The sequence below is a fragment of the Serinus canaria genome, chromosome 1A (genome assembly GCF_022539315.1).
Source record: "Serinus canaria isolate serCan28SL12 chromosome 1A, serCan2020, whole genome shotgun sequence".
Classification (NCBI taxonomy): domain Eukaryota; kingdom Metazoa; phylum Chordata; class Aves; order Passeriformes; family Fringillidae; genus Serinus; species Serinus canaria.
The window spans coordinates 1,158,205-1,186,117 of record NC_066314.1 but is presented as its reverse complement, the minus strand read 5'-3'; the positions used below and the strand labels follow the sequence as shown (position 1 = coordinate 1,186,117).

Here is a 27,913-nt window from a genome sequence, read left to right as displayed (position 1 = left end):
GGCTTCGAGACGTGTCCTGCAGACTCAGGCTCGGATCCTGACCAGACTCCCAGCAGCTCCCTGGATCCCAGCAGCTCCCTGGATCCCAGCACCCCTTCCCAGGGCACCTCCCAGCCGGAGAGGAGCCCCGCGGACTCCCAGACGACGCGGACGGAGCTGCCGCAGCCGTGGACAGCACGGTGTCCTCCTCCTCGGGGGAGCTGCCCTGCAGGGAGGAGGAGGAGGAGCCTTCCTCCACCAGCTGTCCCGAGAGCCTTTCCCTGCAGGAGCATTCCAGGGAAAAGCTGGATGGGGCAGGCGGGGAGCCCGAGGGTGTTCCCGAGGAGAGCGCGCCCGACGTCTCCAGCGGCACCGCGGTGAGTGCGGCCTGGGCGGGCTCCAGGGAAGGTGTTCCTCCTGAAAGAGCAGGATTTTCCTCCTAAAAAACCAGGATTTTCCTCCTGAAATAGCAGGATTTTCCTCCTGAAAGAGCAGGATTTTCCTCCTGAAAGAGCAGGATTTTCCTCTTGAAAATAGCAGGATTTTCCTCCTGAATTAGCAGGATTTTCCTCCTGAAAGAGCAGGATTTTCCTCCTGAAATAGCAGGATTTTCCTCCTGAAAATAGCAGGATTTTCCTCCTGAAAGAGCAGGATTTTCCTCCTGAAAGAGCAGGATTTTCCTCCTGAAATAGCAGGATTTTCCTCTGAAAGACAGGATTTTCCTCCTAAAAGAGCAGGATTTTCCTCTCTGAAATAGCAGGATTTCCTCTGAAAAGCAGATTTTCCTCTAAATAGCAGGATTTTCCTCTAAGAAAGCAGATTTTCTGTCTTCCTGAAGAGCAGATTTTCCTTGAAACAGCAGATTTTCCTCCTAAAGAGCAGGATTTTCCATCTTAGAAAGAGCAGGATGTTCCTTCCTTAGAGGAGCAGGATTTTCCTCTTAAAGAGCAGGATTTTCCTCTTAAAGGAGGAGGATTTACCTCTTAAAACAGCAGGAATTTCCTCTTAGGGAAGCAGAATCTTCCTCTTAGAGGAGCAGAATTTTCCTCCTATAAGAGCAGGATTTTCCTCTCAGAGGAGCAGGAATTTCCTCTTAAAAGAGCAGGAGTTTCCTCTTAGGAAAGCAGAATTTTCCTCTTAGGGGAGCAGGATTTTCCTCGTAGAAGAGCAGGATTTTCCTCCTTTAAGAGCAGGATTTTCCTCTTAGTGGAGGAGGATTTTCATCTCTTAAAAGAGCAGGAATTTCCTTCTAGAGGAGCAGCATTTTCCTCTTGAAAGAGCAGGAGTTTCCTCTCAGAGGAGTGGGATTTTCCAGAGGAGTGGAGATGTGCTTGTGGGGTATCCAGGGAAGCAGGGATGCTCTCAGAGGGGGAGGAATCCCGAATTAAAATCATTAAAGGGTCGAGCTCAGCGCTGTTCCTGATTGAAATTCCCAGTTTGGGTGTCCTCAGCTGAGGGGAGCCCCCAGAATTCCAAATCCAGCACAGCCATTCATTCACAGGTGGGTTGGAAAGCTGGGATTTGTTGGCTCAGGGGTTTTTCCCCACACAGGTGCCAGTGCAGTGCTTTGCATCATTTCCCTCATCCCTCTGCTGAAATCCGTGAAAATTCCATTCTGGATAAAACTTGAAATGAATTTTTACACTTTCTCCAGTCTGCCCACGGTCAGGAGTGGAGGTTCTTGGGGTAAACATAAAATGTGGGGATCTGCTGAGCTATTTCCCAGCCTGAATCCTCAAATTTAAATCATTCCTTTAAAACTTGAACAAGAGGAGCAGCTTCCATAGGGCTGGAATTGTTTTGCACGAAGGAAAAATACTCCAGTGTTTTTCTTTCCTGCATTTTCCTATGAGGAATGTTTTTTTCTTGTTAACCTGTGGATTGTGTTCCAGGAGGAGGCAGCCAAGGAGGACCTGCTGGATGCCAGGATCACCCCCAGCCCTCCCGAGGAGCTCAGCTGTCCCAGCAAATCCCCGGGAACGGAAATCCCCGGGAGCCAAACCCCAAACTCCAGCACAGCTCCGTGGACAGACCCCCCCAGTGCTCCTCGGGAAAACGGGGAGCAGCAGCAGGAGAAGCAGCAGGAGGCAGGATCAGAGAGTGGCCCCGGCCCTCCCGAGGATGAGGAGGGAGTGGGAGGCTCTGGGCATTCCCTGGAAGTTGAGGATGGCGCTGATCCGCAGCCTGCCTGTGATTCCGTGCCCTTGGAGACAACTCCTGGAAGTGCAGAGCCTGGGGGAGCCACTGAGGAAGGGCAGGAATGCCAGGAGCCTTCGGAGCACTCGGAAAAGGAGGAGAGGGAGGTGGAGGAGGAGGAGAAGGAGAACGAGGAGCTGGAGGATGAAAGCTCCTTCCTGGGCCCTGTGGATTTGGTGCTGTCCGAGAGCAGCGATGCCGAGATGGAATGCGAGCACGGCGAGCAGAATCCAGGGAATTCGGCGTCTCCAGAGGAGTTTGGTGCTCCTGAAGAGGAGCCCGTGCCCAGCCCCACCTCCCTGGCACCGCCCTGCCCTGACAGATCCTCCCCAGCGCCCTCAGATGGGGCTGGGACTGACCCTGGAGCCTTTCCCGAGGAGATGTCACCAAACCAGGAGGAGCTCCCGGATCCCTGGGACGCTCCGGGCACGCCGGAGTCAGAGACAGACGGGGCTGGAGTGGCCAGTCTGGCCGAGCTGGGGTCACCCCACGGTGACAGCGGGGAGCTGCCAGTCCCCCCTGAGCCCAGCCTTGTCCGTGGGGCACAGCCTGACAGTGTCACAGACAGCCCAGATCCTGCTGGAGCCACGCTGGGGAACGGGAACGGCTCCGAGCACAAAATCCGGGATCAGGCGCCCTCTGGAGAGCACTGGGAGCCTGCTGGGAACACAGGGTCCCCCTGCAGACCGGGAATGAGCCTGGCCCTGTCCCCTGACACCAGCTCCATCTGCCTGACCTCTCCCACCGGGTCCCTGGATCCGTGGGCTGCTCCAGAGGATCAGCCCATGGAGAGCATCCAGTCCCCGTCCCAGAGCGACCTGGGACAGAGCAGCTGCTTCTCCCAGCAGGGGTGGGGATGGCACCGATCCCGACCCCAATTCCCTGGATGCTGAGGAGTCACCCCAAGGTGGGAACGGGGTGTTGGTGGAGGAACAGCTGGGGAGCCCCTCTGCCAACAGCACAGAGGAGCTGGATGATCCCATGGGAGCAGGAGATGGCCGGGACTCCCCCTTGGAGTACACGGACATAGGAGATGACTGCAGAGCTGAGGAGAGCGAGGATGTGTTCCCTGGGACAGAGAATTCCCCTGGGAATGACACCACGAACACGGAGATGGCGGAGATCCCTGTCCACCATCACCTCCTGGAATCAGAGCCCTCCTCCTCCATCAGGGAGGGCATCTCAGCCGTACAGGAGCTCCCCAGGCAGCAGCAGAGCTTCCCAAACATCCACGGGGACTCAGCTCCTGCTTCTCCCCGCCCCCAGAGACTCCAATCCCGGCGTTCCCGCCGTGCCGGGCCGGCGGGAGTCGGTGCTGTGCCGCCTCTGGAAGCCGTGCTGGGATGGAGGAGCCTCCCAGGTGAGCGTGGCTGCCTGGAGCCTGGATGGCTCCTTCCATCCCAGCTGTTCCCAAGAGCTCGTGGAATCCCCAGCTCCCTGCTCCCCCCTGGAGGCGTCAGCGGAGCCGGGATCTGCTCCTCCTTCTCCCTGTGACCCGTGGGACGATCCGGAGCCTGCGGAACCGGGCTCACCACTCCCTGAGGTGCTCCCTGGGATGCTCCCTCCCACTCCAGACAGTGCCCAGTGGGCTGGGAGCCATGGCAGCCCTGGGATCAGCCCTGGGAGCCATGGCAGCCCCAGGAGCAGCCCCGGCAGCCCCAGGAGCCATGGCAGCCCTGGGATCAGCCCCAGGAGCAGCCCCAGGAGCCCCAGGAGCTGTGGCAGCCCCAGGAGCCATGGCAGCCCTGGGATCAGCCCCAGGAGCCCCAGGAGCTGTGGCAGCCCCAGGAACCATGGCAGCCCTGGGAGCAGCCCCAGAATCCATGGCAGCCCCAAGAGCCAAGACAGTCCCAGGAGCCATGGCAGCCTTGGGAGGTGTGGTAGCCCTGGGAGCCCCAGGAGCTGTGGCAGCCCTGGAATTCATGGCAGCCCCAGGAGCTGTGGCAGCCTTGGGAACCCTGGCAGCCCCAGGAGCTGTGGTAGCCTCAGAAGCCCCAGAAGCCATGGCAGCCCCAGGAGCCATGGTAGCCCCAGAAGCCCCAGGAGCTTTGGCAGCCCCAGGAGCTGTGGCAGCCTTGGGAACCCTGGCAGCCCCAGAAGCCATGGCAGCCCCAGGATCTGTGGCAGCCCCAAAAGCCCCAGGAGCTTTGGCAGCCCCAGGAGCTGTGGTAGCCCCCAGGAGCCATGGTAGCCATGGTAGCCCCCAGAGCCAGGCAGGGGATGCCAGAGGGAGCCCCGGGGAGGAGCCCTTCCTGCCAGAGGACCTGGAAGGAGGCAGCAGCAGCATTCCCAGCCCTGCACCTTTCCCAGCCCAGGAGTGTCCCCTGTGCCAGCCCTGGGAAGTGTGTGAGCACAACCCCGAGGGATCCCAGGTGTTCCCTGATCCCGACTGTGCCGACACTGAGGTGGGACAGGGAGAAGTTCCCGCTTCTCCCACGCGTGGGACGAGCCCAGGGATCTCTCTGGAGAACACCTGGAGTTCAGTGATGCTGAGGATATTTCGGATCTGCTCCCAAGGGAAGAGCAGCTCCCGAGCCAAGACACACACGAGGGCTTGGCCTTTGAAGATCCATTGGAGAATTCCTTTGGTGACTCAGACCAGGAATATTTGGAGGGGAATTCTCGCTCCCCTCTTCCAAGCAGGAGTTCCTGCATCATGAGATCCACGGGTGCTGCAGGAACAAGGACTACCTGGGACAGCTCCTCCAGGAGCTCCGTGCACACCGAGGAGCCTGGGGAGGCCTGGGACTGGGATGACCGCAGGGATCACGGGAGCCTTGTGGTCAGCAGGCAGTGCCAGGAGAGGATGGAACATTTCCAGCTTCCCAGGAGGCGCCGCCGCCGTGCCCGGGAGTCTCACCTGGCCCGCTCGCTGCTGGGGACCTGGAGGGGCTTGGAGGAGATCACCCAGCACACTTTGGACATGGAGTGTCTCCGCTTCCATTATAAGCTAAAAGAAATCCTAAGGAATGGCAGACGCCCCTTTTCTACCTCCCAAAGCATCTTCCCGACGGACTTTCCTCCCCGCCGCGCCCCCTTCCCGCTGTCCCCGCGCAGCCGGAGCCCCCTGCAGGTGACAATTCCCCCCTCGGACGCGTGGCCGGGCGGGCTCCGCTCCCGCGGGGACCCTCGGGCCGTCCAGGAGGAGCCGTTCCCGGGCCAGGAGCCGGGAGCGCGGGGCCGCCCTGCGCCTGGCCCGGCTGCGGCACCCGCCCGCCCCGCCCCAGCCCCACGCCCAGCCCGGAGCCGGAGCCGCGCGTGGACGTTGCCGGCATCCTGCAGGAGTTCTCCGAGTTCCAGAGGGTGCTGCTGGCTGGGGCCGGGGCCGGGATCGCCGCCCCGGTGCAGGGGCGAGCCCGGGTGCAGCCGGGCGGAGCTGGCCCGCCCCGCGGACGGCGGCGTTCCAGGGAATGGTGGCCGAGCTGTGCGGGGCCCTGCGCTGCCACCTGCGCCGCGTGGCCGCCCGAGGGCAGCCCGGAATGTTCTACCTGCTGGAGACGGGCACGGAGCCCTTCTTCGACAGGGTGAAGGTGGGAGCTGCTCCTGGATGGGGGGGTAGGAATGGGTGTGGGTTGGGGTGGACTGGGATGGATGGGGAGGGATTGGAATGGACTTGAGTGGATGGTGGATGGGAGGATGGGAGATTGGATTGGGGTGGATGGGAATGGATCAGGATGGATTGGGGTGGGTTGGGATGGATTGGGGTGGATGGGGATGGATGGGGGTGGATGGATGTATGGGATGGATCAGGATGGATGGGATGGATCAGGATGGATGGAATGGATCAGGATGGATGGAATGGATCAGGATGGGCAGCTCCAGGGGAGAGCTGAGGGTGGCAGGAGCAGGGAAGCTTGGGCAACCTGACAGGGATGGTTTGGGAGCCAGGAGCCACCTTGGCTGCCAATGCCAGGAGTTGGAATCGCAGGCACAGGAGCCTTGGGATTGAGTCATCAGAGAATCATGGAATGGTTTGGGTGGGAAAGACCTTAAGGATCATCCAGTTCCAACCCCATGGCAGGGACACCTCCCTCTATCCCAGGCTGCTCTGCCTGGCCTTGGACACTCCAGGGATGCAGGGGCAGCCACAGCTGCTCTGGCAATTCCAGCCCAGCCAGGAATTCCTAATTCCCAATATCCGTCCTAAAACTACTCTGGTTTAATCTGAAGTCCAGCCATCCCCCAGCACTGCCAAGGCCACACTGCCCATGTCCCCAAGTGTCACATCCGTGTGCCTTTTACATCCCTGCAGGGCTGCGGACTCCCATTCCCCTGGGCAGCTCATTCCCCTTCCTGTCCCCTTGTTCCTCATTCCCCATCCAAGCCTCCCCTGTTTGTTCCAGGCCCTGCTGAAGGCCGAGGGCTTTGTGAGGGTGGAGCCCCTGAACTTCTGCAGAGCCCAGCACCAGGACAGCGAGCGGCTGCTGGTCATCATCAGGAACGAGGACATCGCCTCCCACATCCACACCGTGAGCCTGAACCCCTCTTTTCCTTCTCTCAGCACTGGGCTTTAGTCCCAGGATCCATTAAAACACTTGGAGCAGCCCAGCTCAGAGCAGTGAGGTTGGAATTCCCTGGTCCAGCCTCTCCCTGACTCACCATCTCCAGGGGATGGGAGCATGGAGCGCTGGGCTGGGATGTGGGGACAGCAATGTTGGGATGCTGCAAGGCTGGGCTGGGCTGGGCTGGGCTGGGCTGGGTTGGGCTGGGCTGGGCTGGGCTGGGCTGGGCTCTCTGGGCTGGGTTGGGCTGGGCTGGGCTGGGCTCTCTGGGCTGGGTTGGGCTGGGCTGGGCTGGGCTCTCTGGGCTGGGTTGGGCTGGGCTCTCTGGGCTGGGCTCTCTGGGCTGGGCTGGGCTCTCTGAGCTGGGCTGGGCTCTCTGGGCTGGGCTGGGCTCTCTGAGCTGGGCTGGGCTCTCTGGGCTGGGCTCTCTGGGCTGGGCTCTCTGAGCTGGGCTCTTTGGGCTGGGCTGGGCTGGGCTCTGGGCTGGGCTGGCTGGGCTGGGCTGGGGCAGTTGCCAGAGCCCTGTTCCTGGAGCAGGTGCCCTCCCTGCTGGAGCTGAAGCGCTGTCCCCGCGTGGTGTTTGCTGGTGTGGACGATCCCGAGGAGGTGACAGGTGACACATTCCAGGAGCTCTTCCAGGCCGGAGGGTTCGTGGTGTCCGATGAGGAGCTGCTGGAAAAGGTGACCCTGGGTGAGTCTCACTGGGACATTCCCAAACTTTCCCCTTGCTTCTGCTTCCAGGGGGGAGTTGTGGCCTCTCTGACATTTGGGTCCCATCAGGATGGAGTGCCTGGCTCGGGGGTCCCCAGGACAGGGCAGGGCTGTCCCGGGATGTTTGTTTGGCCTGGAAACTCATGGAATGCTTTAGGTTAGAAGAGACCTTAAGGATTATCCAATTCCATGGCAGGGACACCTCCCAGTGTCCCAGGCTGCTCCATCCCAGTGTCCAGCCTGGCCTGGGACACTGCAGGGATGCAGGGGCAGCCCCAGCTGCTCTGGCAGTTCCAGCCCAGGCAGGAATTCCTTCCCAGTATCCAGTGGGAAAAGGAGGAGAACTTGCTGCTGCCTTCAGCTCCTTAGGTGGGAAGTGGCAGAGAAAAGAGAGCCACCTCTTCTGGGAGGTGCTCAGTGAGGTGACCGGGAAGGCTGCATGTGTCCTTTTGGATATCAGGGAAAAAAACACACCAGGACAGGGTCCCAGTTCCCCATCCTGTGCAGTTGGAGTCTCCATCCTTGCAGAGACTCAAAGCTCCCCTGGACAGAGCCCTGAGCACCCCCAGGTGGCCCCACTTGGAGCAGGGCTGGGCCCAGAGAGCCCCAGGTCCCCCTGCCCAGCCACCCTGAGCTCTGGTGTCCCCTCAGGCCAGCTGAAGGAGGTGGTGAAGGTGCTGGAGAGGCTGAACAGGAGCGGGAGGTGGAAGTGGCTCCTGCACCACAGGGAGAGCAAGAAGCTCAGAGGAGACCTCAGGTAAGGGCTCTGCCTGCAAATTGGGATTTTGGGATGGAGCAGCAGGGCTTGGGACCTGGAGAGCATCAGATGGCCTGGAACGTTGTCCTGGATGTGATCCTGGATGAGGCAGAGCTCTGGCAGCTCTCCTTGCTCCCTGCTGGGCTTCCATAAGGCTCCTCCCTGGCTCCTTGGCAGAGGTGCCCTCAGGGAGTGGTGCAGGCTCCTGGAGAGGCACAGATTTCCCTTGAGGAGCTGCACATTCCCAGAACTCCCACAGCAAACTTCCCTCCTCCCCATCAGCTCATCCCAGCTCCTGACACACCCCTGGAGCTCAGGGCACCTTCCTGGGGCTCTGCCCCTCTGGTCCTTCTCCTGCCCCATCACATCTGGGATTTGGGCAGGGATGGGGGCAGGAGAAGGACCAGAGCTGGGTGTGCAGAGCTGGGGGTGCAGAGAAGGAATTGCCACTCCAGTTCCCACCAGGAATGGTTGAAGATGGAGCTGCTCTGGCCTGGGTTCATCCATGGATGGGTGAAGTGAGAAAACTCCTGGGCTGGGATAAAGCCACTTTAGCAGGGAAAGGGAAAGCTGGGAAAGCCAAGGAATTCATCCCCATTTCTCATCCCAGGCCATCCCCAGGAAAGCCAGGCTCCATCAGCACCACCTCTCCCAACATCCCCTCTTCCTTCTCCTCCTCCCAGCTTGATATCCTGACCTGATTCCAGGCTCTGGGATACCTGGGACAGTGGCACTCACCTGGCCTGGCCTTGTGCCCCCAGGCCTGTGGGTTGAGTCAGGAGCAGCCTTGGCTTCCCAAACCCTCCCTGACCCACCCACAGCTCCCAGCACAAGCCCCAAAAGCAGCCCCTGAGATGAAAATGAACCAACCCCAGGCAAAACCAGCACAGGCAGCCCTGGAGCAGGGGGGAATTTGCCACCTTGGGGTCCAAAAATCACCCGTGGGGCTGGAAAATGCACCTGGGAAGGCAAATCCCACCCTCCCTGGGGATGGAGAGGGACGGAGCCCCTGAGCCCTGCCCGTGCCCCTCTCAGCAGGGAGGATGGCAGTGCCCAGAGGAAGCAGCTGCTGCTGAGGTGGTGCCAGGGGGCAGAGCTGCTGGAGCTGCTGCCCTTCCACGGCTGCGACTCCGCGCCCGAGCCCCGGCGCGCCCAGTGCCTGCGGGAGCTGCAGGTGCAGCACGTCCGCGCCAGGTTCGCCGTGTACCTCACAGGTGAGGGGACCCCAAACCCACCCTGCGGGTCTGCACGTGCCCTGGAAGGGGATGGGGGAGGGATAAAAATCCCCGCTCTCCTGCGGGAATCGCTTCTTCAGGTGCGGGTCAGGTGGGAGTGGTGGTCAGGTGGGAGTGGTGAAAGGGAATTCTGGATTTTTGGAGGATGATGAATTCCAGCGGTTTTTGGAGCCTGTGGGTGGCTGAGGCTGTTGGCAGAGCAGCCACAGTGGGGTTTAGGGATATTTCCCACAGGTTTAGGAACAACCTCCTTGGTTGGAATTAACGGAGCTGCTGCTCCTCCCCTTGCAGAAAATGCCAGCAGCAGCTGCAGGGAGGTCCTGGAAAGCCAAGGAATTCTTGTGGCTGACATCACCACCTTCCTGGGGACGGTGCAGAAAGTGGCTGCTCCCTTTAGAAGAAGCTACTGGTAAGAGGGGAAAGCTTGGGATTGATCCCAAAAAGCTGGGAACAGCTCAGGGCTGTCTGTGGGGTGGCCAGCAGGGAGCTGGGATCCTACAGCAGAGCAGGGAGCATCCCAAAGTGCTGGATGTGGGATCTGCCAGCCAGCACTCTGATCCCTGCAGCTGGGTCCAGCAGAGCCACGCCTGGCACTGCTGGAACACGGGAAAGGCTCCAGGCCTGGCCCTGGGGAGGCTCTGCAGGAGGCTGGCACGGCCCAGAGGGTGCCAGGCACTGACCTGGGCCACGTCTCTGTGTTGCAGGTGACAAAGTGAAGCCACCAGGACACGGCTCCTCCCCGGGCCCTGTGACACCAGTTTGGGCATCCCGGTCCTGTGGGGGACGTCCCCACCATCCCAGTGGATCCCCACCAACCATCCCAATCAGTCCCAGTGCATCCCAATGATTCCACTGGATCCCCACCATCCATCCCAATCAATCCCACTAAATCCCAGTGATCCCAGTGGATCCCCACCATCCATCCCAATCAATCCCACTGGATCCCAGTGATCCCAGTGGATCCCCACCATCCCTCCCAGTGGATCCCAGCAGCTGCTGGAGGTGGGGGAAAGTCAGGTTTAGCTCTGTACATAAATCTTATTTAAAGGTGGGAATTGCAAATCCTCAGGGATTCATTCCTGCCATGCAGTCTCCCATAGGAAAGGTTCTTTTAACGGTACAGCCAAATTATTGAGGTGGTTTTAAGTCTTTTCGTGCAGCTGCCGTCGGAGCAGGGAAATGAATTTCCCAAAGTCTACTTGAAGATGAGGAATGAGAACAAATCCCTTTGCCCCGTGGTCGTTGCTGTTCAGGCCCACACTACATTTCAGCTCACCCCCGTTGCCTCCTGGTACCGGTTCCCTGCTGGGACTCGTGGAATCCCAGCTCTGGAATCCTTGTAAATAGCGGGAAGCCGGGCTGCAGGGACACAATAAGCTCTTATTTATGGGGGCAGCAGCACGGCCCAGCCCCGTTCCCAGCCCGGCTCTGCGGGGCAGGGGCCTCCTTCAGCTCGTTTTTAAATCCAGGACTGCCAGGCCGCTCTGTACAGGATGACTTTGTAAAGAGTTTGATTAATAAAACCTCCAAAACCATGGATGTCACACAGCTCTGCTCTCTGGAGAGGGGGTCCCGCTCAGCATCCAGCCTTTCCAGAAGGGGAAGGGAGGGCGGGGGATTTCCCAGCTGGGAAGCAGCAAGGAGTGAGCCAGACCGTGGTGGGCTCCTGGATCCCTGCAGGAAGGATGGAATAACCAGAGGAATGCCCAGGTTACAGCAGGTAGGGATAATGGGATCAGCTAAGGATTTATTTTCCACCTGGCTTGTGGGCATGGCAGAGGGAGCTTCCCTACCCCACTCCCAGTAGCTGAGGGTGGGAAGGGTTCCTGCCATTGGCACCTCAGGAATTGCTCCTGCCATTGGCACCTCAGGAAATGGTGCTTTAAGTGACACCTCGGGAATTTTTCCTGCCAGTGGCACCTCGGGAATTGCCCCTGTTAGAGGCACCTGGGGAGGAGGAGGAAGTGCCAGAGGCCTGGCTGGGAGGAGGGAGAGGCCCAGGTGGGTTCAGCTCAGCTTTGGGACCGCGATAGGATCAAAGCCCAGTTCCTGCGTGGGAATGGTGCCAGGGGAAGCCTGTGCCACTGGGGCACCCTGGAGAGCTGCTCCAAGGCTTTCCCTCGGTTCTCCTGGCACTTGGCACAGCTGTGCCAGCCAGGGAACGGGGAAGGATCGCTCGGGATTGCACAGCTGGTGTTGAGGATGGAGAGCAGCCCACAGGAATTATTTGTTCCTGCTGTGGCACTGCGGTGGCTGCAGGGAACGGGGACTGTGCCAGCACAGCCTGAGCCACACCTGCCCCACCAAAGGCAGCCAGAGCAGCAGGGCCTGCAAAGAACCACAGAACCAGGAAATGCTTTCCTGCAGGAACCACTCCCGTCTCAGCCCTGGCAGGCAGAGATGCTGCAGGATCTCAGCCCGGAGCTGCTGCTCAGGAACTGAAGTGAATCAGACCAGAGGCCAAGACTGGTTTCCAGAATTTGGCTTTACTTCGCAGTACAGAAATCATTTGGAGCCTTCAGGAGACACGAGAAGCACAGGCTCTGTCATGCCGATACCGCAGCGCCGTTTGGTCCATCCGAGAAGCCACCGGGGGACAGAAAATACTTCCACATCTTGCCTGCTCTGTAATTTGTTCTCTCAATTTTATTAAGATTAAAACACAAAGGAGCCTGAGGCACAGCTGTGTCCCAACCGATGTAAACGGGTTTAGAAGCTTAAGTGGAGGTTAAGTTCTGTGCCCAGAACGAAGCCAACATTTGCTGCTACAATAGGTGTGGGCTTTGTCCATGATACAACTTTGCCACAGAGTTAAGATTGATGGGAGAGACTTTTAGGGATGCTGTCCACAATAATGGAGTGCTCAGTTTCTATTTTCCTTGATATCAGGTTTGAGTGACATCAGCGTCACATCTACGAGCTCACCAGAAGCACAGGATTGTGAAGGATGTTTTACAAATGATTAAAAAGACAAGGTAAGACACAGCTGTCAATGAGTTATTTCAAATCTGCACCCACGTCTACGTCTGCAAAAATAATAATAACAGTAAGTTCAGTCTGCCTTTCGCTTACGAGGTTAGTCAGGAATATCAGTCAGGAATTTGCCAGATTCTGGACAGCAGCCCTACTAGAATGAAATAATTAACACATGATATCCAAAAAGGGAACATTACCAGTGCAGTACTCTTCAATCTCTCAGAGATGGGATTACAAAAGCAGGCCTTACAATATTGAATTTCGTACAGTGTTCATTAAGTTCCTTATATATTCATATTAGCCGATTTAAACTTCTCCTAATTAGAGACTCTCATTACTGCTGCTCCTCCTCCCCGTAGATGTCGTTCTTCTTGCGTTTCATCTCCTCGAAGTCGAACTCTGATCCCATCATCCTCTTATAAATATCTTTGATGTCATCGCACGTCGTCTCGAAGTGGGTGGTGGCGTCGTAGGTGCGCGAGATGAAGATCTGGAAGCAGAAGCAGCGTTGGAGCCCCGAGCCGGAGCCCGTCCCCTCCCAGCCTGGCTCAGCCCTCACTCACCTGGCTCTCGGTTCCCGGGTCGGTCGGTGCAAACAGGTCACTGATGCTCACAAACCTGCAGAAGGGAGAGAGAGCCGTGGTTTGGTTTGGAAAAGGATGGGTTCGATGTAGGGCAGCGCTCAGGGCTGAGCAAACTCAGCCTGAACAGCCCTGGGCAGCCTCCAGCTGTGCCAGCAGAGAGGGGCAGGGGCTGGCTGAGGACTCACTTCTGCTCAATGGGCTCCAAGAGGTCCAAGGCTGGCTTGATCTCCTTCTCCGGGTCCGCGGTCTCCACGGTGGTGCTGGCGATGGCGATGTACTTGCCCTGCGCCGCCACGTTGTGAGCAGAGGAGATCATGCACACGTAGATATCTGGGGGGACAGGGCACAGCTGCAGCCCCAAACCTTCTCCAGCCTCATCCCAAAACCTCCTCAGCCTCATCCCAACACATCCTCCAGCTTCATACCAAAAACCTCCCCAGCCCCATCCCAAAACTCCCCAGCCCCATCCCAAAACCTCCCTAGCCCCATCCCAAAACCTCCTCAGCCTCATCCCAACACATCCTCCAGCTTCATCCCAAAATCTCCTCCAGCTTCATACCAAAACCTCCTCAGCCCCATCCCAAAACCTCCTCCAGCTTCATCCCAAAACCTCCTCCAGCTTCATCCCAAAACCTCCTCAGCCTCATCCCAAAACCTCCCCAGCCCCATCCCAAATCCCTGCCCACATCTCTTCCTGCTGCCCTGACACTTGGCACCCCCTGGATTGTTTAGAGAACCTGCAGTGAGTCCCATCCTTGCCCTACATGCTCTCAACTCCTGGTTGAGCAGCCTGGACATGGGAGATCCCCAAAATTCAGTTTCCCATGATGGCTCCCAAAATCTGGTGGGATTCCCAGTGCTCTATTCCAGGCCAAACAGCCCCTCCCCGCAGCCCTCCCCCACCTCTCCCAGTCTGGGGCACTTCCTGCTGCAGGTTCCTCACAAGGTTCTCTGACCACAGGCTCCTCCCACCTCCCCTAAGTGCAGCTGAGCCTGGCTGGGCCCTGGAGCAGGGAGGTGTCCCTGTCCCTGTCCCTGTCCCTGTGTGATCCCAGCCCACCTGCAGACACTGCCCTGCCGAGCCCTGCACACACCTGATTTCCGGTTGACCTGGTTCTGTGGAATGATGATCTGGCACGAGTTGGCATCGTTTGTGTTCTTGATGGGGTGGCTGAGGATGCAGATGACCCGGATCACCTGGCCCACCTTCGTCACGCGGTCCGACACGTAGCTGGGGTCACAGATGAGCTGTTTGCAGCGAGCCACCTGAGCACCAACGTGGAGACATCACCCAGCTCACGTCAGAAATGGTTTCTCCAGTAATAATTTACAAGTTATCCATCTGAAACCTCCAGGCTGCACACACTTTGGTCTCTGGCATGGATTGTCACCTCTGTTCCTGGCCAGGACACGTCATTCCCACCCCAAGGGACACGTTATCCCACCAGCAAGTGCTCAACTGTCCCATCAGTGCCCACTCAGAGCTCCCAAGCTGGCAGCATTCCCAGTTCTATCCAGCCAGGTGGTGGAGAAGCTGCAGGAAAGCCAGGTGCCAGCTGTCAGAGCAGCTGAGAGTGCCAAGGGCAGAGCTGGACACAAGGAGCAGCTCCTTCCTGAATTATTCACTGCCAGCCCATGGAGACTTCATCCCATCCCCTGAAGCAGGGATGCTGAGGACTCTGGCCATCAGGACATTGTGTCTTCAGCGAGCTGGCACAGGGACAACAGCCCCAGCCCAGCACGCTGGGCCCTTGGGCTCAAAGAAGGGTTTTCTCTGTGTTTGCTGTGATCAAACCCAAAAGATGTGAGTTCTGAGGGGCAGGGGAGGGGAGCAGGGAGGGTGGGAAGGGTCCGTACCTCCCCCTCAGACTTGACCCCGACCACTTTGCCGTTCTCTATGACGATCTCCTCGATGGGCTTGTTGAGCATGTAGGTGCCTCCATAGATTGCACTGAGCCTGCAACAGGAAAATCCCTTCAGCACCTCCAGGGCTGGACCTGAACAGCCCTTCCAGCCCCCAGGGTTGATAAACCCCCCCTCAGACTTAAACCTCCTCAAAATCCTCTGCTTAAACACAAGGGATAAATACTCTGCCAACAGCACCTCTCAGCAAATCCAGAGGTGAACAAGCCCACAAAGAAAGAATCTCATGTGGAGGAACCATCTCTTAATTACGTGAAAGAACCATTAAGGACCACAGCAATTTGTGCAGCATCACATTCTGGAAGCTCAAGCAGTGACTCCACACATCCAACTCCACTGCACACCCCACTGGAGGAAACCTGGAGTGCAAACCAAGAGAAAGCCAAGTGCTCACCTTGCAAACCCCTGGGGCAGCTCTCCAAGGCCATAGAGGGGGTACAGGTAGGGGCTCTTCCCGTATCGAGCCAGTGACTCGCTGTACAGCTTAATCCTGTTGATTGTTTCTTGGCAGGGTTGATCTAGATAGCTGGGAAGGACAGTGACACCATTTGGGATGCTTCCCAAACCAGCACTTCCAGCAGGATACACCCAGAGAGCAAAACACTGACTTCCCACGACGTTTGCTCCCCCACCCTCAGCTGCTCCTGGCACTGCTTCCCTGGCAGTTCCCTTTAGGAGCGCTCGGTGGCACAAGTTTTACTCAGGAACCCTCCAAGTTCAAACTACCCAATCAATCCCATCATAACCCCAAACCCTCGGATTTGGGGGAGCAACTGACCATGCCCACTTACTCATCAGTCCTGTAGAGAGCAAGGGCGTGGCCTGTGAAGTCAATGACATCTTGGCCCAGGTCAAACTTCTTGTACACATCCCTCATGGTGGTTTTCTTGGGATCCACGCCCTCGAAGGTCCGCGGGTCGTTCTCGTCAAAGTTGGCCACGTACACCAGGAACTTCCTGAACCGGCGCTTCTCAAACAAACCCATTAAACCTAAAACCAGGGTTGTGAGAATCCAGAACCAGGGGTTGTGAGAATCCAGAACCAGGGTTTTGTGAGAATTCAGAACCAGGAGTTTTGTGAGAATTCAGAACCAGGGTTTGTGAGAATTCAGAATCAGGGTTTGTGAGAATTCAGAACCAGGGTTTGTGAGAATTCAGAATCAGGGTTTGTGAGAATGCAGCAGAACCAGGGGTTGTGAGAATTCAGCAGCAAGGTTTTGTGAGAATTCAGCAGAACCACGGGTTGGCACAACTCAGATCCTCAGTGACTTTTGTGGCAGTGAGTAAAGAACTCCTGAGTGTTCAAACAGTGAGTGGTCTGGGTTGGAAGGGACCTTCAAGGGCCTTAGTTCCCCCGCTATGGCAGGGACACCTCCCACTGCCTCGGGGTGCTCCAAGCCCCAGGGTCCAGCCTGGCCTTGGATGCTGCCAGGGATCCATCCAGGGGCAGCCACAGCTGCTCTGGCAATTCCATTCCAGCTCCTCCCCACCCTCCCAGCCAGGAATTCCTTCCCCAGATCCTGTCTACCCCTGCCCTCCTTCAGCCTAAGGCCATTCCCCTTTGTCCTGTCCCTCAAACCCCAAACATGAGGCTGGACAAGGCACCATTTCTGCATTTGAAATCCCGACAAATTGCAGAAGCAAGACTGAAAACGTGAGGGCAGAGGCAGCACCTCCACTCCTGCCAGGATGAGTGTCTTGGAGACCACACAGGAGACATGGCCAAAGTGAAGGAATTCCTGATCCCTTCAGCACAGGAATATCTGCCATGAGGAAGGATCAGACCTACACATCTGGGGCCTTAACTGCAGGAGTCACTTTATCAGAAGATTTCTCAGAGGTGCTGCTGAACACATCCTACATCTGGAGCTCATGGAATGCCCTCGAGATCCTAATGGATTTCACCACACTGCTATTAGCTTTATTTGAGGAGTGAAATCTAACTAGGCAACAATTAAGGTTTGAGGTGCCACAGGTCGGAATTAGTCATTTCCAATTTGCCTGCAATGTTTTTCACACACACCATTCCAACAAGGACATGACATCAAATATTTATGGCAGAGCTGAGAGCACGAGCCCCAGATGGAACTCTCTGAGGAAGGAAAACAATGCCAGGTTCTCAGCAGAATCTCACTGAACAGGCAGCTTGGAAGCTCCAAGAAAACAGGGCTCAGCAAACCCAAGGCTCACACTGCAAGGGGTGTTTGAAGACAAAAGGGAGCATCAAGAATATCCCAAGGGAAGGGTTTGCCTCTGTTCAGGGGATTCGGAGGGAACAGGTAAGGTGCAGCTACTCACTGGAGGCCAAGGCTTCTGCCTCAGTGGAAGGAACTTTGTAGATCTTTCCTCCCTTGTAGACAAAGCTGCCCTCAATCACCTTGAAGTCCAAGTAACGAGTGACTTCTGTGTAGAGCAGCATCTTTACCAACTGACCTGCAAGGGGTTTGGCACAGTCAAACACACACACAGCAACTCCCAAGGCAACAAACCCTTCCCCCTGCTCAATTCCCACAGCAGGCTGAACATAGGCTGGGACTAAAGCATCCAAGCCTTGGCTGGCATCGATCAGTTCTTCCACTGCAGCAGCCCTGAGCCAGGCACTGTCCCATCCGTCCACCCACCCGCCCGCCCATCCGTCCGCCCATCCGCCCGCCCATCCGCCCGCCCATCCATCCGCCCATCCATCCGCCCATCCATCCGCCCATCCATCCGCCCATCCGCCCATCCGCCCATCCACCCATCCATCCATCCATCCATCCCTCCATCCATCCACCCACCCACCCACCCACCCACCCACCCACCCACCCACCCACCCACCCATCCATCCATCCATCCCATCCATCCATCCATCCATCCATCCATCCATCCATCCATCCATCCATCCATCCATCCATCCATCCATCCATCCATCCATCCATCCATCCATCCATCCATCCATCCATCCATCCATCCATCCATCCATCCATCCATCCATCCATCCATCCCCTGGTGCTCCAGGATGAGATGCCAGCAGCCAGGGGCTGGTTTTAGGCAAAGGGAGCTGGCCCTGCACTGGGAACCACTCACTGGTGGGGGTTTGCTCTAGATCTGTGCAGTACTGGAGCACACAGATTCAAGGACAAGGATGACAAGGAATGACAGTGCCTGTCCAATTCCAGCACCAGCCCAAGGAATGCCTGGGAGCTCAGGGTCACTCACCATTAGCCATAAGGAATTTTGGAATGAGGTCCACGTTCCAGTCTCTTCCCCGCCCCATAGATTCTGGTGGAGTTCCCGGGAGATTAAACCTTTTGTAGAGCTTTGCAGAGAGAATACAGAATTTATTATAGCCCAGGAAATCTGTCTGGGTGTCATTTCTCCCACACATGGACACACTTTCCACCCCCACAGCTCCAGGCTGAACACAAGCTCTTCAGAGCCAGCTTCTGGCTGCAGTTTTAGCTCCAATCTGAGTTTGGAACACACAAACACATCCAGTGAATTATTACAGTAAGAAGCAGGCAGTGTAATTCTGCTTATCCAGGCTCTGGGAATTTATGAACCTGATGAATTGTTTAGCATGACATTTCTTAGTCCAATTTACAATTGAGCTGAAGAGTTTTAACACCCAGCTGTAACAGCTCTGGAATGCTCCGTGCTCGGATTTGCTCAGATTCCAACTGGGAATTACAGGAAACAAGCACACCCCACACTGGCATCCTCCCCACTGTTACCTGCTGAGGAAGTGCCATAAAACTTCCTTACTCAAAGGAAACCCTCAGAGTCATGAATCTGAAGCCAGCCCAAGGGTAAGTGGGAATAAACCCCTTTCTGTGCCAGGAAGGACACAAGCATGGCTGTCTCTCTCTCCACACTTACATCTTCCAGGGGTGTAATGGAAGCACTTTCCCCTCCATAGTAAGAGTTCCGATCCATGTGAAGGACTTTCTTTCCATTCACTGACATAATCCCAGAGAGGATGCATTCCTGCAGGAAGGAAAGGATGCAAGGGACAGGTCAGCGGCACTGGAGCCTTCTCCTTCCCATTTTTCCTAGGAGCATGTTCAGACAGCTCCACTGCAGCTGCACAGCCCTCTGCAAACATGCACAGCAGCTGCCTCATTCCAGAATTCAGGAACCTCTTGGAGGCAAATTAACCTCTTAATAAATTTACTGGATGCTCTGGGCAAGCCAAGCAAGGGGTCAGAGATTGTGTGTGGGTTGGATCCCTGCACAACCACCACCTATCAGGGCTTCCTAGAAGAATTTTTTGGGAATTTCATACATTTGAGCCAAAGGAAAATCTGTCCTCTAAGGCACCAGCTGTCAGTTTAAGGATGTCCACAGAGACAGGAGAATGAAATCTTACCTGGACTTCAATCAGTCTCCTCAGAACTTCAATTATTAATATTTGCCACACTGGGACACTCAGGATAATCAACAGCTTCTCTCAGAGAGCAGCATAAAGAATAAATGAAGGCATTTGGGTGCTTTATTAGCTCAGCTTTGCTTTCCTTGCTCTGTGCCCACTGAGGTTCCCTGGAGCAGCAGATCAGCTGCTGTGTGTGACTGCAGCACCACACAGAGCACACCCAGAGGCTGCAGAACCAGCCCAGGCCTTGCACAGCTAAATCCCCATTAAAACACGACTTTGCACCAGCACTGGCATTCCCAGCCAAAGAGCTTAACAAACACTTCAATGTTTGTGTGTACTTAGGACAGCTTATCTCGGAGGCTTTACTGATCTTGCTCTGCCTCAGCTCCCTCCAGCAGCAGAATTCTGGCTGCAGCTGAGCTCCCATTCATCACCATGATCTCTCTGGTAGGTCCTGGCCACATCTCACGTGATGGGTGGGGCTTCTTGAAGGGGACTTGGAGCAACCTGGTCCAGTGGAAGGTGTCCCAGCCGTGGCAGGATGCTTTTTAAGGTCCTCTCCACCCAAACCATTGCAAACCTTTCATTCAGTTTGAAACCCTGACCCAGCTGCTGAGAGATGCCACCACAGCACATCTGACAGGACTCCTGCAGGCAGGCTGGCCCTCCTGCAGAGGTGTCTCCAGGAGATCTTTCCTGTTTACTCCACAAGCACCTCAGGCAGGACTCTCCTCCTGTGTCACTTCCCCTCCTGTGGAGTGCAGGAGGTTCATTTCCAACTCCAGACTGACCAGTGCAGGTGTCAGGCAGGAAAACCACAAACACCAGGAGTTTCCCACTGTGGATTGTTTGTGTAGATCCTGACTCCAGTCAATCCTCGCTGTAAAGGAAGCTGTAAAATCAACTTCCCAGCCACAGCAGCTCTCAGGGTTGTTTTGATTTAAGGTCAGACATCTGCAGATGCAGGGATTGCTGGCTGAGGATTTGCTGTGCTGGTGCTCCCAGCTGGCAATAGAAAAACCTTCTCTGTTGGGACAGCAGGGCACTGCTGGCCAGTCTGTCACCCACCAGGATGTCACCAAAATCCAGCCAAGGACCTGAGGAGCAAAGCTGGAGCTGCCTCACGCACAGCAAGGACGCTCTGAATTCAGTCCCTGAAGTCATGGAAGATTTCCAGCACGGTGCCCACAAGGCTTCATGATCACCACGTGGACTGTGAGTAGTGAGCCACAGTGCTTCCCACAAAAGCTCTCCATGATCCATCAGCTGTTCCTTCCACTGTACCATCCTTCTAAGGCTCCTACAAGGTCCCTCCTTTTTTCCCCACAGGCTGGAGCAAGCAGAGATCCTCCCAGCAGATACAGCTGCACCAAACCCCTGTGTGAAGTCATTACTCAATGCCTACCACGCTGAGTAACCACAGGAGTAAAAGTGGCTACAGCGTTAATGATTAACCACACCCAGGGCAGGACGGTCCCACCAAGGGCCTCATCACGAAGCAGTTACATTCACAGAGCTCTGTGGTTGGACTCCTTGCTCTACCCTGTGATTTATCCCCCTGGAACATCTCCCAAAACCCTGGCTCACCAGCTCGGCCAGATGGTGGCACAGGACTGCAAGTGTCCATGCTGGAGCTGAGCCACAAGGAAGCCAGCCGGGGTTTCACGACTAAATAAGCTCCAAAAGGAGGGATGGAGCTCCAGTAAAAGCTGCACAAGCCATGTCCATTGATCTGGACGTCAGCTGATTTCAGTCACCCACTTAACCTCAAAGCACTCCTTGCTCTGTCTTCCCAGAAGAGGGAGTGTGCATCCCTTGGAGTGAATTTGGGCACCAGCAGAAGACACAAGAGGCCTTAAGCTCCTCTCCACTCTTCTTTCACACCCATTGAACACTGCTGTGGGGACTGAGGTGGAGCTATTACACTGCTGTTAAACCCGAGCTCACGGAGCACTCAGATCCTGCCCAGCCCTTTCAGGCCACTTCCCTCTGCAGCCATGATGGCCATGAAGCACCCGGGCTGCACAATGGATTTATCCTCCCAGCTCAGCAATTCCTTTGGATGCAGTGCTGGCCGTGGGACCGGGAACCGCTTGATGTGTGACGCTGTCATTTGGGTCAGGGAGCGAGGAAAACAAACAGCCTGTGCTGATAAGGGGAGGGCTGGGGAGAGTTTAGAGTGCAAATAAAAAGGGGAAGTGTCACAGTTCAAATCTGTGCCTTTTTTGCTGCTTTATAAACGTCGCCACCACCAAACAGGAACAGGGGGCAGCTGCTGACAGCAGCAGCAGGACACAGCAGGGAGAGCTCCGGGTATCCAGATCCAACAGAATCCATGCAAATTGCAGTCACGCTGCTACTACAATGCACTGCCTGAGCCAGGTCAGGTTACGAGCTCCCAGGAGCTCATTGTGCTGCTGAATGAACGATCTGAGCGCTGTGGATGTCATCTGCTGCAAATGGCCAGGGAACCAGGGAGAAACCAGCACTGGGAATGTGGGGACAGCACATCCACTGGGAGTCCATGGATATAAAAACAAGGAGTAACTTGGAGGTATTGGTGCTTCCATGCTTGCTTAAGACCATCAGCTCCTCCCTGGAGAGCAGGAACTGGTCATGGCCAGACCTTGTGCATGCAGAGGCCTTGAGGAATGGAGGGAAGCAAGGAGGTTTCTGTGGATTTTCTCCAAGTAGGGCGGCAGTTCAGAAAGGCTCAGACAGCCCGCTGGAAACTCGAGCCAGCGCCGCTCCTGTAACAGCGCCGAGGGGAGGATTGAGCACTGAGCACTGAGCAAAATCCCTTCAGCTTCGGGAACGGCTCTGGCACCGCCAGGCTCTTTCTTCGAAAGGCAGGGCTCGCTGTGACCAGAGAGAGTCACACACACAGAGTGGCTGGGCTTGGAAGGGACCTCTGGAGATCCTTGCTCCAACCTAGGCAGGGTCACCTGGAGCAGTGACACAGGCAATTCCACCTCTCACCACCGGACCCAAAGCGCTGCTCATCCTACAACTGCCAAAACAACTCCTCACTGCACTGCAACAATCAATCCCCTCTGCTACCAGGGGGTGATGCAAAGGACAGACTCCAGCTTTCCCTATCAAAGGGAAGAAGCTTTTCCTCCTAAGCCATTCCTCCACCTCAAATGAAGAGCCTTGAAAGGAATGAAAACAACTGGGAAAGTTGGGTGTCCCCTACAGCAGACGCTCCCACATGGTCACAGTGAGACTCACAGTCACTCTGAGGCTCTTCAGGCCACACAGCCTGGGCCTGGATGAATAAATCTATCCTGAACCAATGAGTTTGGCTCCTCTGCTCCTACAGAAAGTGAATCTGTATCTTTGTGATGGATTTGAATAGCTTTAACATGGGCAGGCAGCTGGCAGGTAAGAAGCTTAGTTCAGCCTGCAAAGAGTGAAACCTCAGCAGGAACAGAGCATTCACCTACTGGGGCTCAGCTGGGGGATTTAATTATCCCCAAAATTCATGGAAAATAACTTTGTAGAAGAAGGGAGGGCAGATAACAGAGCCTGTCACCAGGCACAACATCCCACTCTGAAATAACCCAGCGAGGAAGTACCGAGCCACTCCCACAGCAGAGAGGTAGAAATTATGGTGAGCTGGGAAATTCGGTGAACTGAAAAGAGAGGTGTGAAAACACAGCCATGAGGAGCTCTCCAGTCTGTGACCACTGCACCAGATTAAAAACGAGTCTGTGCAGTAGGGCTGCAGGAAGATGATCCCTAATCTGCCACACATGATGCACACAGAAAGCCTAAGACAAGGACCTTAAAGCTATTAAAGCTCCAGCACCCTGGAAAACCCATTCCCACCAGGAATGAGGCAGCTGCAACATCTACCACTCTCGTGCAGCTCTCTCACTTCACACTGATGCAGGCAGGAGGGAGCAGGAGGAGCCATGGAGTTCACTACAGCTGGTGGATGTCTGAGGGCTGTATCAGCAGTCATTCATCTAAGACATCTCTTTGAGCTGGCACTGCAATGGGGTCTCTGACTAGCACACAGAAGGGAAAAGCTGCAATAGTTTGAGTGCCAGTAACCCCAGTCCTAAAGCTGCCTTCAGTCCTTCATTACTGTTGAGGAAGAGATTAACACCTGAAATGTTCATGTTGCACTTCCAGATCCATCCCAGTGAATTTACACGTGCACTCACTGGCCCCACAGACCCAACCAGAATGACCACTACAATGGATGTATTTGTGCTCTTTCACAAAGCCTCCAACGACTCATTCTTGCTCTTTAAACCAACAACTGAACTTTCCCTTTGGAAAAAACCTCCAGATCAGCAGCAGAGACACAACCTCAGAGCTATAACAGGGGCCTGATGGGGCTCCAGCAGCAGAATCCAGGACTTGACCACCAGAACTTCTGTGACAGCTCCTTCGGAAAAGGAAAGGAACTAGTGGATGTGTTTCCAGCTCCTTCTCCTCAGGTACCACAGGTACCAGGCTCCTTTTCCACAGCCAGAGCAACCTTCAAGCTTCATCTGAGAGCAGGAGAGTCCTTCAGCCCAGGCTGATCCAGCTCTGCTCTGACACCACTCACAGCCACAGTGGTCGAGCCAACTCCAGGAATTCTGGGATGGCTGCACCAGCACCTCTGGTTTCCATTCTATTCCACATGAGCTGCTCAAGACAAGACGAAGTCCACCCTAATTGGTATTTCAGAGGCAAAGCCAGCACACCAGAAGCAAAATCCAAACTCCTGGATATTCCCAGGCTCTGGAGTTTGGTCAGCACACCTTAAAATACGGCCCTAATTTATTCCTTTTAACTCAACCGCTGCTCATTAGCAGGAGCTTGTCTTAAAAGTGATTTCACAAGAGGCCTTTTGTCAAATTTACACTGGCATTTGTCAGTTTGAGATTAAGCCCTGCGTTCACCAACTTGATACCCCGCTCACACTAAAGCATAAATTAACATTTTAATGGAGCTCGGATCTATTGGAGGCCCCTTCACTACAAGCTCATTATATTTCACCTCCCCAAAAGTCCCTTTCCCTGCTTTGCTGAGCTGGGGCAGGCTTTAGGACAGACTCCAGCTTTCCCTATCAAAGGGAAGAAGCTTTTTCCTCCTCAGCCATTCCTGCACCTCAAAGAAGAGCTTTGAAAGGAATGAAAGCAACTGGGAAAGTGGGATGTCCCCTACAGCAGACGCTCCCACACCTTACACCTTTCCTTTGTGCCACGTTCCAGGTGTGCTACCCTTCTCTCCAAACCCAAAAGGCGGGTTGTGCCTTCGGTGGGCTGTGTCAGCAGCCCCATCAATCACAGCACCCAAACCATGGGAGGAAACACCTGGATTTCCATTCAATCTCCATCCCCAGGGAAGTGGGAGAAATCCCTCTGGGGCCAACCCCAAAGAGATCCCTTTGTCCAGCCACCTTTCCCCACCAACAGGAGGGAACAAAAGCATGAAAGGCCAGTTGCACAAGGAGGAAAACCTTTCCACCATATTGGATTTTCTTCCCTCCTTCTCCAAACAATGCTTCGCATTTGTAACCTGTAATCCGCCCTCCCGTGGCATCTCCCGGCCTCCAGGGATGTAGGAACCAGGAGAAATCCTCCTGCAAACCTCCCGGGCAGCGGCACTGCCATGTTTTTTTTCCCCAGGGCTGCCTGCGGCGCGGGCTGCATCCTCCACAATAGGACAAAGCCCCACCAGGGCTCATCCCCCTCCCTCCGCCGCACCCCAGTCAGCTGTCAGCTCTCCTTAGGGATCACCGGGATGCAGCGACATCGCAGGAAAGGGTTTTTTTTTTGGAGGGGGGAATAAGGGAAATTTGACAGGCTCGCCAGCCTCCCATCCCCCTCCTGCTGCAGTCAGGGCTGGATGGAGCCGAAGGCTGCAAAGGCGGAGCGGGAATGGGGATGGAGAGGGGGGGGATAACCACGGCTGCCTCCACCCTGCACGGACCTGCAGCCACGTTAGGTTTGTGGTACGGGGGGGGTGGGGGAAGGGATGTGTGAATGGAAAAAAATAAGGTAATAATTTAAAAAATAAATAAAAGGCAATAAAAGCCCGTCGGCGTTTTATTGTCCGAGTCTCCCCACGCCCTCCCTCCGCAAAACAACCGCATTTCCTGGGGCCCCCTGGGAACGGCGGGGATCGGGGACGGGGGTATATCCAAACACGAGGAGCTGTTGTAAAATACATATATAAATCATACAAAAACCCCACCCGGGAGTCCAGTTAGGCATGGGGAGGAGGATCCAGGGTGGGGATGGCATTGGAGCTGCGGGGTGCTGTGAGAAATAATGACGGGGAAATGAGCCAGGGGTCCCCCGGGGGGGTCACACGCAGCAGACCCCCGGGGTATTGTTGAGGGGCGGAGGAGGAGGATCCCAGGCTGTCTGGAGATGAATGGGAAAGGATCCAGGGTGGGGGTGGGACTGAAGCCGAGGGGGTGCTGCGATAAATAATGATAGGGGAAAGCACCCAGGGGTCCCCCGGGGCGGGTCACACGCACCAGACCCCCGGTAATTCTGTGAATAAGGACAGGGGGAAGAATCCAGACCGAAGCGGGGGGGCTACGATGGACAGGTGACAGCTGAAGAAAACGACCTGAATGGGGAGAGTGGGGTGATAATCAGGTGAGAGACTGGGGAGGGGACCGCACACCCTGGGGGAGGGGATAAAGACCCGAGCGCCCCAGGCGGGGGGAAGGGGGGGGCTCGAACCCAGGCTGGGGGGAATGATCAGGTGATAGACGGGCAAAGGACAGCGGCGCCGGGGTGGGTGAGAGATGGGGAAGGGGGTCAGCCGCAGGAGCCGGGGGATGGCGGAGGGGGGGCGGCGGGGCGGGGCAGGGCGGCGGCCGCCCGCAGCAGGCCCGAGGCGCGAGCGGGCGGCGGCTGCTCCTCACCGTGAGGCCGGTGCCCAGCACGATCACGTCGTACTCCTCATTCATGGCGGCGCGCGGTGTCTCGGGGGGTCTCTCGGCCGGGGCTGAGGCGAACCGGGCGCTAGGCGGGGGCCGCGGGAGCGCGAGAAAATGGAGCCGCCGCCGTGAGGGGACCGCGCCGGGAGGGGCGGGGCCGAACCACCTGCGCCCCGCCCACGCGCCTGCCAGTCACAGCCCGACACGCAGCGCCATTGGCTGGCGGCGCCGTCACTCAAGGGGCGGGAGCGATGCGCGCGCTAGCGGCGCTGCCACCGTGGTGGGGGCGCGGCGCGCATGCGCAGTTCCATGGCCGCCCCACGGGCTCGCTCTGCGCAGGGGGAGAGCCTTTATATGGGGGGGGGGGTCCTAAATTTGGGGGGTGCTCCTTAATTTCTGGGGTTCCCAATTTGGGGGGGACTTCCGTTTATGGGGTTCCTCATTTGGGAGAGTCTTCAGTTTGGAAGAGTCTTTTATTTAGGGTGGTGTCAGTTTAGGGGGGCCCTTCAATGGGGGGTGGTCCTCAGTTTTCATGGATGCTCAGTTTGGGGGATTCCTCAGTTTAGGGAATTTCTTCCGCTTGGAGAGGGGCCCTCGATTTATGGGGGTCCTTTATTGGGGGACAGACCTAGGTTGGGGGGCCCTCAGTTTTGGTGAGCTCCTTAACCTGGGGGGTTCCTCTATTTAGGGTATTCATCCTCTAGTTCGGTTTGGGGGAGTTTTCAGTCTGGGGGGGATCCTCCATTTAGGGGGTCCTCAATTTGAGGGGCGTTTCCTCAATTTAGGGGAGGATCCTCTATTTGGAGGTGGTTCTTAATTTTGGGGGACCTCTCATTAGTGGGGGTACAACTGAAGGGGGTTCTTTTTGGGGGGAGTCCCCTATTTGGGGGATCCTTAATCTCAAGGGGATCCTCATTTTGGGGATGTTCCTTAATATTGGGGAGGCCCTCAGTTTAGGGGGTTCTCTGGGGAGCATCCTCAGTCGAGGGAGGTCCTTAAATTAGGGGGGATTGTCAGTTTAGTGGGGTCTTTAAATGAGGGGTTCCTCAGTTTAGGGGGGTTTAACTGGACCCCCCCCAATCCCTCCACATCTGATGCTTTTCCATCCCATCCCAAGCACCCCATGAACTACTTCTGATGGGAAATTTGCCAACTATCCCAACAAACACCCCTAATTAGGCTGCATTCCTACTTCCTAAAACCCTGTTTGGAAAAAAAAAAAAAAAAAAAAAACTAGGAAGGAAATTTTATGGAAGAAAACAGAATTCCTGGAGGAATTTTGCTGGCATAATGCTGAATCCACGTTCCTTTTCCAGCCCTCAAAATAATGCACATTCCCCTTTGTGTTTTGAAGGAGTTTCCCCTTTGTGTTTCCATGGATATTTGGGAACATTCCCACTGTTTTTTCTCATCAGCAATACTGGGAGGACACAGCTATTCCACAGGATCCATAGATCCTTAAATTTTAAATTTAATCCTTTAAACTTTTTTATTCCTTTTGAAGGAATAAAATCATTTCCTCACCCACCCAGGGGCTGATCCAGAATTCTTGTTCCAGGGATAGCAAGGTGGGAATTTCCCACTCAAACCCAGCCATGAGCACCATGGCTCGTGGTGCACACCTTACCTCACTCCCTTCCTGATTTAACATCTGCCACCCTCAAAGAAGCAGAATTCCATCAGTTTTTAACTCTTGGCATCACAGACAGACAAGGACACATCACTTTGGGATGGAATTTATAATTCCAGCTGCACAAACCCAACAGCTGCAGCTGCTCTTACCTTGCTGGGTTTTCCAG

The 27,913-nt window shown here is 55.9% G+C and overlaps 3 protein-coding genes across 4 annotated transcripts in view; 2 read left to right on the top strand and 1 right to left on the bottom strand.

Annotated features, from left to right (window-relative positions):
• Window positions 1–3,801, top strand: part of LOC127060817 (arginine-glutamic acid dipeptide repeats protein-like) — a 22,938-nt gene extending 19,137 nt beyond the window's left edge. Inside the window, exons 6-7 of the mRNA XM_050985376.1 lie at window positions 75–356; window positions 1,872–3,801. Coding sequence (XP_050841333.1) covers window positions 75–356; window positions 1,872–3,068 — 1,479 coding nt within the window. The 3' untranslated portion in view covers window positions 3,069–3,801. The remainder of the gene's footprint in view (window positions 1–74; window positions 357–1,871) is intronic.
• Window positions 3,802–5,571: 1,770 nt separating this feature from the next.
• Window positions 5,572–10,915, top strand: TASOR2 (transcription activation suppressor family member 2). 2 transcript variants are annotated; one of them, XM_050969740.1, is made up of 7 exons: window positions 5,572–5,705; window positions 6,519–6,644; window positions 7,215–7,368; window positions 8,040–8,145; window positions 9,184–9,359; window positions 9,672–9,789; window positions 10,085–10,915. In XM_050969740.1, the coding sequence occupies exons 1-7, from the start codon at window positions 5,586–5,588 to the stop codon at window positions 10,086–10,088; spliced, it is 804 nt and encodes a 267-aa protein (XP_050825697.1). In that variant the 5' UTR covers window positions 5,572–5,585; the 3' UTR covers window positions 10,089–10,915. The 2 variants fall into 2 exon arrangements, with proteins under 2 accessions (XP_050825697.1, XP_050825695.1); XM_050969738.1 differs by having other exon boundaries at window positions 9,181–9,359.
• Window positions 10,916–11,847: 932 nt separating this feature from the next.
• Window positions 11,848–26,282, bottom strand: GDI2 (GDP dissociation inhibitor 2). Its single transcript, XM_050969733.1, has 11 exons — window positions 26,100–26,282; window positions 18,721–18,828; window positions 18,061–18,160; window positions 17,161–17,295; window positions 15,655–15,853; window positions 15,258–15,389; window positions 14,798–14,897; window positions 14,035–14,206; window positions 13,126–13,270; window positions 12,920–12,974; window positions 11,848–12,846 (listed from the first exon to the last, which is right to left on the bottom strand). Exons 1-11 carry the CDS (start codon window positions 26,142–26,144, stop codon window positions 12,691–12,693), a joined length of 1,347 nt encoding a protein of 448 aa, XP_050825690.1. The 5' UTR covers window positions 26,145–26,282; the 3' UTR covers window positions 11,848–12,690.
• Between the last annotated feature and the right edge of the window lie 1,631 nt (window positions 26,283–27,913).

Bases quoted from the DNA above. Each gene is read 5' to 3' on its own strand.
- TASOR2 (XM_050969738.1), top strand. From the start codon at position 5,586: ATGGTGGCCGAGCTGTGCGGGGCCCTGCGCTGCCACCTGCGCCGCGTG. The intron at 5,706-6,518 runs GTGGGAGCTGCT...TGTTTGTTCCAG, and splicing joins CCTTCTTCGACAGGGTGAAG to GCCCTGCTGAAGGCCGAGGG. The intron at 7,369-8,039 runs GTGAGTCTCACT...GTGTCCCCTCAG, and splicing joins GCTGGAAAAGGTGACCCTGG to GCCAGCTGAAGGAGGTGGTG.
- GDI2 (XM_050969733.1), bottom strand. From the start codon at position 26,144: ATGAATGAGGAGTACGACGTGATCGTGCTGGGCACCGGCCTCACG. The intron at 18,161-18,720 runs GTAAGTGTGGAG...CTCTCTGCAAAG, and splicing joins CCATTACACCCCTGGAAGAT to CTCTACAAAAGGTTTAATCT. The intron at 17,296-18,060 runs GTGAGTGACCCT...AACCCCTTGCAG, and splicing joins AAAATTCCTTATGGCTAATG to GTCAGTTGGTAAAGATGCTG.